At 37.0% G+C, this 10,742-nt stretch overlaps 1 protein-coding gene across 2 annotated transcripts in view; it reads left to right on the plus strand.

Annotated features, from left to right (window-relative positions):
- TES (testin LIM domain protein) overlaps positions 1–10,207 on the plus strand; it is a 28,580-nt gene extending 18,373 nt beyond the window's left edge. For both annotated transcript variants that reach the window (XM_048302049.1, XM_048302050.1), the window contains exons 3-7: positions 1,743–1,992; positions 3,030–3,365; positions 6,653–6,868; positions 7,408–7,566; positions 8,766–10,207. In XM_048302049.1, the coding sequence (XP_048158006.1) occupies positions 1,743–1,992; positions 3,030–3,365; positions 6,653–6,868; positions 7,408–7,566; positions 8,766–8,957 (1,153 nt within the window). In that variant the 3' untranslated portion in view covers positions 8,958–10,207. The remainder of the gene's footprint in view (positions 1–1,742; positions 1,993–3,029; positions 3,366–6,652; positions 6,869–7,407; positions 7,567–8,765) is intronic.
- Positions 10,208–10,742: the final 535 nt, after the last annotated feature.

Consider the following 10,742-nt stretch of genomic DNA (forward strand, 5'->3'; position numbering starts at 1 on the left):
ATCTTGCAAAATTTTATGTTTCAAGTGCTTGAGATGCATAGTATGGCTTTTAGGCTTAATGGGTAATGCTAGCTCCTGCTTGAGTGTTTTGGTAAACTGGGAGATTGCAAAGTGATTAGTGTTTAGTAGCTATCCAGATAAGTATCAGCTTTGAAATTCTGCACATCTTTCCTGTTGTGGAAATGAGTTGGAAGCTGTCAGGCAGTCTACACCTCAATTAGTGATCTCTTTAGGTATTTGTGTTACAAAGTGGAGTCAGTTCTGCTTAACATTCTTACTTTGCATGAGTGGCTCATTTTTATTGTAGAGTTAGCTATTTTTCTTTGGAGTGGGCTTTATAAATTAAGTTACCACAATGTATGGTTTCTGTATAACCACATGACCAGGGCAGCATCCACCGCACACTGAAATGTTAGTACCCTACATCCTAAACTGGTGTACATATAGGGAGCATATGTTTGGGACTGGCTCTGTATAACTTCAGGTGGCCAATTAAAGGTCCTCCTTCCTTTCCCATTACCTCAGGGGCCTGCTGTAGTCATGGCATGTTCTTGTTCTGTTCCTGTTACATACCGTAGCTTAAGGCACCTAACTTGCCTTCAAGACTAGAAAGCAAGATGCAGAGCAACATTAGAGTTTGATGGGTTTTGGCAAGCAGGGTTCAGAAGCCTTTTGTAGGTAATAGTTTATGCTATTTGCTGTATGAAGGATAAATAATGGGGTAAGATACTGCTCATTCCTCTTCAAACTCTAGAGATCCAGAAGGTTGATATGTTTTCTTAGTCTATAGTAAGAACCTGTAGTTAACATCAAGTTTCACTAATTTCTGTATGCTGTGGCTGACTGCTGTGAATGGAAGTTTTGGAGACACCACTAATAAGTAATGGACTAGCTTGTCTAATCCAAGGTTCTGTTCATTATATGTGAATTGGTTAATTACGCTTAAAGTAACAAATTGCTTTCTAATATTAGTTAGCCAAAGTAGTTGAAATGTGTTGTTTATGAAAGAATATCATTTATATCCAGGTTAGTAGATATACTTCTACCTTTTAAGGCTGTTTTCTGTGAAAATTCTCTCTACAGCATGTGCCAGAGTACCTCTGACTTGGTCCAGAGCTGTTTTGAAAGGCTTTGTCCATATAAGCCTTTCACTTTTCTTTCGTTTTCTCTTTAAATGCTGTGCTTTGAACAGAACTTGGTGCAATGACAGTCTTTGTATGTCTGGATCCATTTTCTTCCTTTCTAGGAAATATTTGTTTCCACATGATTGGTTATCCTTTGATAACCAAATATCATGCATACAGTGAAATACATATGAAGAAAGTAGTATAGTGTGTGTAACTTTGAATGTATGAAGAGCAACTGAAAAACTGAAAGTCCAAGCAAATGATTGCTGGGATAGTCATGTTGATGCATTAAGTTATCGTATAATAAATCTGGTAGGTGACTGATAATGGATATGTATGTGTTTGATCAATACTGAGATGTAACTGAAGGAATGACATAGCATCATATTAAAAATGCATTAGTGTAGTCAACTGATAGCTATCTGATAACAATATCTGTAAATAAACAATGTAAATAATACAACAGGATACATAAGGAAGTGTTTGACATATGGCCGAAAAATATGTATAATTCCTAATCAAAGAGCTGAAAACAAGGGTTTGGGTTCCTGGTGATGTTACTACACACCAGATGGTGTGAGATTGTAATTTTGTTGCTTTTTCCGTGAATTTCAGAAAAATATGCCGCAACTGCAAATGTGGCCAGGAGGAGCATGATATCCCTTCAAGCAATGAGGAAGATCGGAAAGTGGGGAAACTCTTTGAAGATACGAAATACACAACCCTCATTGCAAAGCTGAAGAACGATGGCAATCCCATGTATAAACGCAATGTAATGATACTGACCCACCCAGTGCCAGCGAAGAACATATCCATTGATACTGTGACTTATGAGTGGGCTCCTCCTGTTCAGAATCAGACACTTGTAAGTCCAACTCACATTTTTTCATGCTCGAGGTAGGAGTTGGTGGGGGATAAAGTAGTAGAGCTTACTGGAAGGATAAGTTTTCCTCTTGTATCTGTCATCTTGCTTTATGGATGCTTGTTTGTAGAAGTTCTTTAAAACCTTGGGAGATGAAGTAGTTTTTAATAGATAGGATTAAGAGTTATCTGCTAAGTCCCTGGAGTCCAATCAATTTCTGTAACCTGCTTTTTTTTTTTTTTAAACAAACTTGAAAAATTTGCATGGGGTGTGGGCAAAAAAAGCCAAACCAAACACCACATCAATTTATTTTATTGTTTAAAGTTAAAGGGAACACTTAGTCTTGCTTATAGCTTTTACTGTATATGGTAAGAACAAGGTCAGTGTTGACATCTGAAAGAGCAGCTCCCTTCCAGTATATTTTCAGTTGAAGTAGATGAGATGGTAGATAGCTTTCTGAGAATTTTGCTTCACTTTTCAAACTTTGATTACTAATTTATTGTACTAAAATGTTGTGCAATCCATGCCAGAATTACATTATCTCAAATTATTCCTTTTCAGTGAATTAATCAAACCTTGTGCAGATAAGACTTACTAATTTGATTTTTAAGCTTTTCTTTGCTTTATTAAAACTAGAGCTTTTTTTTTTTTCTTTATTTAGCTAGAGTTATTTCTTCAGTGGGCTGTATGCCCCAAGCAGATTATTTCAGATTCTATTTTTCTAAGACTATCCTCAGGATCAGTATTTATAGATAGAGACATGGTGCTGTGTTAATGTTATTTACTCAGAGAAGTAATAACTCTTTCCTGTATGTTGTAAAAGGCTTAAAAGGGAGCCTGTCTCTTTCTCTGGGAAGAAGCCAATTAATGCATCTGCTGTATTTTATCTCCATTATTGTTTCAGGAGCTTAATGTTTATGGAAAGAACCTTGTTTTTGACAAATTTGACTGTCACTAAAAACTGTACAGATTATTTTAGTTGTGTTTGCTTATGAGAATGGGTATGTAGTTGAAGTGCCATCTAACTCTTCCTGATTCAGGCTAGACAATACATGCAGATGTTACCAAAGGAGAAGCAGCCTGTTGCTGGCTCAGAAGGCGCACAGTACAGGAAGAAGCAGTTGGCAAAGCAGCTGCCTGCTCACGATCAGGATCCTTCAAAATGCCACGAGCTTTCCCCCAGTGAAGTTAGGCATATGGAACAATTTGTGAAGAAGTACAAAAAAGAGGCACTTGGTGTAGGACATGTCAAGCTCCCTGGTGAAGTGGAAGTGAGAGCTCCTGATGAGAATAACTTGAAAAATGGTGACAGAGGTATCTCATCTGCTGTTGGAACAATGGAGGAGAAGTCCCCAAATCAGAAAGCATCTCAATATGTAAGTATAAGAAGGGAAAGATAAAGCAAGAAGGTATATTATCATCCGAGTGCTCTATTTGGTCATTTTAGCCCAATTAAATTGTTTGTTAATTTGGAATAGTAAAAATCTGGGGAGAGAAAGGAAGAAGGGGAACTGGAAAATGTTGTGAATGTCTGCATGGAGCCTTGGTTTCTGACAGTATTTAATGCACTGCAGCAAATAACTTCCCGGGTGACTCTTTTCATCCTCAGTGCAAAAACATGTTAGCTTGGAGATAGTATATTAGGGTGGCTTTTACAGAGTAATAATCAAAAAGCTAGTGTCTTATGGACTAATTGCTACATTCTTCTCCTCTTGAAGAGTTTAGTTTAATTTTAGAAGCTTGTTTTCTCCTCTTTCTTGGAAGAGCACTAAAATTACCCACTTGATAAATTGTGTTTAAAATTAAATGAAACTGAGGAATAATAAAGTTACACCTCCATCCTGTGTCCAACAAGTTGAGCCATACAATGGCTTTTTTGACCAGCCTTTCCATATTCAGCCCATTTTCTTAACTATTTTTTTTTCTTTGGCATCCGATTTCTCCTTGTAATAGCTCAGTGAAAACTAAGGTATATAGAACCACCTAGTTTTCATTGATATTTCAAAAATCATAGCCTTAATCAAGTATTTCTTACATAACTACTGCTGTGCGTGTCTCGGCTACCAATCACAAAAACAAAATAGGGGTAGCATTACTGAGGGAACATTAAATCAGTTTAGTGGAGGTAGGCATTACTTAGCAGTGTCAAAAGCTCTACTATAAGCTGATTTCTAGAAATGTTGCTATTATATGTATGAATCCTTACAATTATTTTCCTGCGCGTTGCTTACAGAAAATTAATATACAAGTTCTAGATGGAGAAAAAGTTTTGCTTAACACTGGTTGTAGAATGTAGCTTTTGGTGTTATTGAGGGGTGTGGTGTGGATTTTTGTTGTTTGTTTTTTAACTGACAGTATATATGACTACTGGTGTGAAATATAAAATCAACACATTTTAGCTTTTTGGACATGGCCACTTACCCTAAAAATTTTCAAGCTGTGCCATTTGGTTACCTGTAGCTATTTGCTAATTATATATATATATTTTTTTTTTTTTTTTTTGGTCACTGTCTTGTTATGGAGAATCTAAGAAACTACAAAGTTTTTTTACCATGGCTTGATTAGGTTACTGTCATTTTGTCTTAAGTCAAGCTTTCCTTCTGGTTTACTTTGGTTTCACAACAGCAATCCCTAACTTATCTCATCAAGGAAGACCTACAGAAATACACATCTTGCATTGTGCCCTGCTGGCCAGCTACCTTGGACTACAATAAGTCAACAGCAGGAGGCACTCTGTCCTCTTGAGTAATTGTATCAGAAGGTGCTTTGTTTTTACATTACACCTGTTCATCACTTCCATACTTTTCTTACTCCAGCACCTGACTATTCTTCCTGCAGTTTAAGCCAAGCATATATTATCGTTGTGGCAGTAATTTAGAAAGAGACTTGTAGGTACTTAATAGTGTAAGTGAATATTTGGGTTGCTTACCTATTGTTAGGTACTGAGTTTACACTGGGTTAAATAATTGGGATTTAGATATGTTATTTTAAAGTATATTGTGGGGGTCTGGTTTCTGCAATGAGACTCTGTTTTGCCTATACAATTTAGCATTATCTCAACTGCTTTTTAACAGCTCAAAATAAATTGATACAAACAAGAGCCCTTAAATACTTAGCAGAAGTGCCATCCTTGTCTACACTTTTTTTTATTGGTTCTGCAGCCTTGCTCATCAGATTTTCTTGTACATTGTCTTTCAGACAGAGTTTGAAAGCATGTATTCCTGTAGCTGTGGTAAAAAGAATCTCTTGAAAAAATAATTTTCATTATAGGAATAGACTGCAGGTCTTTGAAACCTGATAAAAAATAAAAAAGCAAACCAAACACTAACAACCAGGTCTCCACTATTAATGTAAATATACCTATAATAATTGTCTCTGTGTTTAAAAAATATAAAGCTTTCTCACTATGACTGAAAGCTGAATTAAAGAAAAATAGATACTCAGCATATTTTCATCTTGTAAAGGAGGAAATTTTATGTACCTTTTAACCACCAAAGCTGGAGATGTTGATGGTAAGCAAATGAATCCAATTGCCTAGACCTGGGTCTAGGCAGCTGCTTAACCTTCCAGTGGACTTCTCTTGGAGTGTGAGGTCTAAAGTAGAAAGGTCAGAAAGCTTTATATACATGTATATTTGAACTTTCCCTTTCATTAGTTTTTCTGCATTCTGTTTCTGTTCCAAGTTATTCTTCCTCTTTTGGTGTCTTTCTGTATATCTTTTGAAATTGTCTGGCATGTGGGATCTGATCAATATATCTTACAGCTGAGGCACTTTATATGTATTTTATTTTTATATGCACGCACAATTAAAGCCGTTTGTGGCTGATGTGAGTCATAGAGGAAAACCTTCCCAGGATGTTCAGCCCAGTCTACAGACCAGCTGGAGTGCAGGAAATGCCAAACTGGTGATTAAACTGTAGATAAAAAATTTTTGGTTCAGTAACATAAATCATCTGTGGTTTTTTACTTGATGGCAAAACCCTCTCTGTAAGCAGGTATGGGGCAGAAGGCTGACTATGAACTCTCTGGAACTATTTGTAGTCTAGCTGTGTACATACACTTTGTAGGTTATCCATAGTCACTCTCCCTGTCCTAAGATCATTACTCACAGGCTGTTGGACAGCAGCCATGGGTGACTAGCATCCCTAGAACACAGCTTTATACAGAATCAGTTTGAAATATTCACTTTTTATTTTCCTCACCAGTGATGCAGATATGGCTTGGTATTCTCATGACCTCTAAGTACAGCCATTTTCTTGTCATGCGTTCTAGTCACAGTTTGTTAGCTTGGATGGAGGCTTATTATTCTCTCCTTGTTCCTGAGCATGTAAGGTTTACAGAGCATAACATGAATTTTGATTGCTTGTTATTTTCTTTAAACACTGGACTGCAATTGCAGAATGTGAATACAGTGAAGTACAACAATCCTTTTAAGGAGCACTGATGCTATGACAGTAGAATGTGCATCATCTTGAATTGCTTAGTTAAACCTAAACCATGGTACAAGTATATCCTGTACCACTGATGTGTCTACTCATGGGATTAAACTTACGCTTTCATTTCAGTCTGGAAAGATGGAATTTCTTAAATATGTCGATAATATGTAATTTTTATAAATATACCTCTCAAAGACTTAATTAACTTGTTAATAACCTCTTTCCAGTCCTGCTATCACTGCAAGCTGAACATGCAGGAAGGTGAGCCAGCTGTCTATGCAGAACGTGCTGGATATGACAAATTGTGGCATCCAGGTTGTTTTGTCTGTTGCACCTGCAGTGAACTTCTAGTAGACATGATCTATTTCTGGAAGAATGGTAACCTGTATTGTGGAAGACATTACTGTGATAGCGAAAGACCCCGCTGTGCTGGATGTGATGAGGTAGGAAATATCCTAGTCCTTTCTTGTGGCTCGTAAGTTTGTTCCCCAGAGAAGTGATTAAGAGTTTTAGTAAAACATTTCAGTGCAGGAAGATGATATGCCTTCAGCAGTTTAGTTAATATTCTAGTTACAGAGAACTGAAACCAGTATGGACACTGCACATTCAGGAAGATCCATAGTTTGCTTTGGATTTGGTGGTGATTTTGCACAATCTGTGGGGACACAGGATGTAATATGTGAGGGCAAATTCTTCCAACAAGTCCCAGTTATGCAGTTGTTTCCCTTATCGGGGCACTAGGGGCTGAACTGACCCTGGGCAGTTCAGGGAACAGCAACAGGGAACAGCCCTCCTGGGGCCTCTGGCATTTGCGGGCTCTTGGGAGCAGCATGGAGGCTTTTGGGAAACAGTTAAACAATGGTGGAACTGCTGGGAGTTCCTTGGAAATTCCAAAGCATCCAGAGGCTAGATTTATTGAAAGGTGCACTGTTCAATTGAATGTACTTGTTTACTTGTATACTTGTTTATATCTTCCTCATAGCTAATATTCAGCAATGAATATACTCTGGCCGAAGGGCAGAACTGGCATCTGAAACACTTCTGCTGCTTTGACTGTGATTGTGTTTTGGCCGGGGTAACCTATTTAACAGTGAATGACAATCCAGTCTGCAAATCCTGCTACGTGAAGAACCATGCTGCGGTAAGGTCCTTACAGATGTCTTGGTGTTGTGAAGGAAGGGAACATAAGTCCGTGGAGCTTCAAACTCTTACTTTCTCTTAGTCTGGGAGTATCTGAAGAGTATCAATTGAATGTGTGTTTAGGTTTGAGTCAGTCATCTTTTTCCCCTTCGGGAAAAAAACCCCACAACTTTAAGCAGGCAAGTGTTCTGTCAATTCATAAACTTGAACAAAAGCCACTGATGGCAGGGGGGGAAAACTGTTGGAAAAATACCTTGAACTTACCCAGCGGTGAAGCAGGATTTGGTAACAGAAGGAGTAAAGTGGGTGAAGATGAGTGATGCTGCTAAACATTTAGTTCTCATCAATTGTAGTTCATTGAGCCTGGTGGGAATCAGCTTCAGCTGATCTGCTAAAAGCCTGTAGTGGTAACTGCAGTCTAGGTACTTTTGTTTCTTTTATTTCTAACCACATGTGTTAAAAAGAGTGATTGACAGGATAAAGCTAGAAGTTTGGAAAAGAATGGCAGTTCTTGATTCTTGCTTATGCTGGAAACTAGTCTGAGATGATGGTCCATTCATATCTGTAAGTTAACTAGCTACTAGTTGGGGGCTCAGTCTAATGTGCACCTAGATGGTTTATATAGTAAATGGAGAAAAAATTTATTACCTCTAGTTGGTAGTTAATAATATTTTGAGGTGGGTGTGAGGAATAGTTTTTTTGGAGAGGCTTTTTTTTATCCTCTTAAAACATTAATTTTCCTAATCTAAATTATAATTTGTGAACAACCAGATTTTAAGATGAATTGCATCCCAGACTTTCTAATAACCTTTAGTTATTTGGCACTGCCACACAGCCGTCAATGTACAGGAAGATTTGTAGTTAATCTCTTTACATATTTAGGTTAATATATGAAGATCTGTGCTGTTCGACATAAAAGGTTTTTATGATTATTTGGCTATTGGGAAATCCTAACCATCATAACTGTCTAAGCTTAGCCCCAGCAGCAAATTACTTGTGTATCCATTTTATTATTCTGTCCCCTCAGCTGAATTCTAATCAAAACACTTAAAGAAAAAAATCAAAAGCTGGAGACTTTTATAAAAGGCTTATTTTAACACCTGTCTCTCTCCTCCAAAAACATTTAAGAGGTCCAGGTTTTACTGGACTCAAAGAGGGCATGTGTATGCTTCATTTCAGTGTTGTTTGATTTCTAAACAGATCTGCCAAGGCTGTCATAATGCTATAGATCCAGAAGTTCAGCGTGTGACATACAACAACTTCAGCTGGCATGCTATGGAGGAATGCTTCTTGTGTTCCTGTTGCAGCAAGTGTCTAATTGGCCAGAAGTTCATATCTGTGGAAGGGATGCTTTTCTGCTCCGTGGAATGTAAGGAAAAGATGACGTCATAAAAGAAGACATGCACAGAACTAATCAAGTATTGCTGTGTTCCAAAGGCTCTTGCATTTCTACTGTAAAATATATAGTGTCAGGACATTTAAAATTACTGCAAGTATTAAATAGCATTTTTCCAAAGATTTTTTTTTAATGTCTAAAACGTCCTATGTAATCTTTGTTTCTTAGCCATAATAATACTTTCTTTTTTGCAATACTTTTTGTGAGTCTTATTTCAAATTACTTCATATCACAGAAATGTAAGAAAAAATGTGTTACACGCTCTATACATTCTAAGGGAGCTCTTCACTGTGAAGAATCTTCTTGCTGTATCTTGGCTAACAGAACAAGAAAATGTGAAAATGCTCCAATTTATCTTGTTTTGTATGATAAATGTAACTCTTCCACCTCTGGTTTCACTAATTTATCATTTGTGTAGTTTTTCTGCTTTCATCAAGCACTTTAGACAAAATGATCAGTTTTACTGCCATGTACAGCTTTGTTGCCCTGAGTTCAAGTATCCAGGGAGAATGACACTTAAAAAAAAAAAATTTGCCTTTAATAATTTCCTTGGTTTTGACACATGGGTTTCTGGGGGATAGTGATTACTCTTATGTCTAGTTTTGAAAATAACTCCACCAGTAGAAAACTGTTTGCTCATGTTTGTTACTTGCTACTGTTCATGCCTGGAAAAGCTTTAATTTTACAAATACTAAAGTTATGTTATAGATAGGGGATGGGGGGTGTTGGTGTTAGAAAATAAGAGCAGGTCTTGCTTAGATTAAAAAAAAATCCACCAGAAGGTAGTGGGTGTCACTTTTAGCCTTTCAGAACTGGCTTCTCTTTTATATCATGAGTGTTCCTTTCATAAGTTGTGCCTTCTATCAAGAGGGATGTGGCACACAGTACTGTATGCATTTCCAAGAATGTATTTCTGCAAACGGATCCTGCTTTTGATTTTTACATTCTGAACCAAAGCACGAAGAAGTCTTTCCCAGAAGACTTCAGTATTTGAGTGAAAAATTTCACAGCTGTGTATTAGCTTTGCTCTACTAGATAAACCAAATGTGTGGCTTTCTTAAGAATTACAGACCTACAATGAAGCTTCTTAGTTATCTTTGTGCCAGACACTGAATGTCTTTAGCCTAAAAAATTAATAAAATAATTTTTAAAGAAAAGTCTATGCAAGTCTTATGTTCAGTTCTTGGTAAGTTTTATGGTGATTGTATTGTAACACCTATCAATAAAATTAGTGTTTTTCACTTAAGTTGTCTACTAATTCTGTTCTTGTTCAATCCCTTTCAGGGGAGGCAAAGAGGAAGGGAAATGTTCCCATACTTTACATTAGCTTGGACGTAATTTCCAAAAAACTGAAGGCCTGTATTACTATACAGTGTTTACTGTCTTGTGTAACATTGTTAATGTGCTTATAGGTGCAGAACAGTGGGTCTTGTTCCAAAAAATGCACAACTTCAGAACTTAGTGTAATTTTTTGTTCACATCAACTATTTTAAGACATTGAATGGGAAGTTTTGAATTCATACAAGTGAGGTAATGTATTGAGAAAATAAAGTGCATTGTGATCCTTTGAGTGCTGCAAAAATAACACCCACTGAGATACATTGTGATTTTATATGTTGTCTAAGTTGTAGGCTTTACATCCATGTTCTGGGAGCCTGTACAGCTTTTCTCAGAGATCCTCAGGAAGTACAAAAAAAATGTATGTATTTCAGCTCATACCAATAGGGCTGTATCCTTCCCAGATTTGCAGATCTAAATAAGGAACACCAGAATGTCTCAGT

This window comes from Corvus hawaiiensis, chromosome 4 (assembly GCF_020740725.1).
Source record: "Corvus hawaiiensis isolate bCorHaw1 chromosome 4, bCorHaw1.pri.cur, whole genome shotgun sequence".
NCBI lineage: Eukaryota > Metazoa > Chordata > Aves > Passeriformes > Corvidae > Corvus > Corvus hawaiiensis.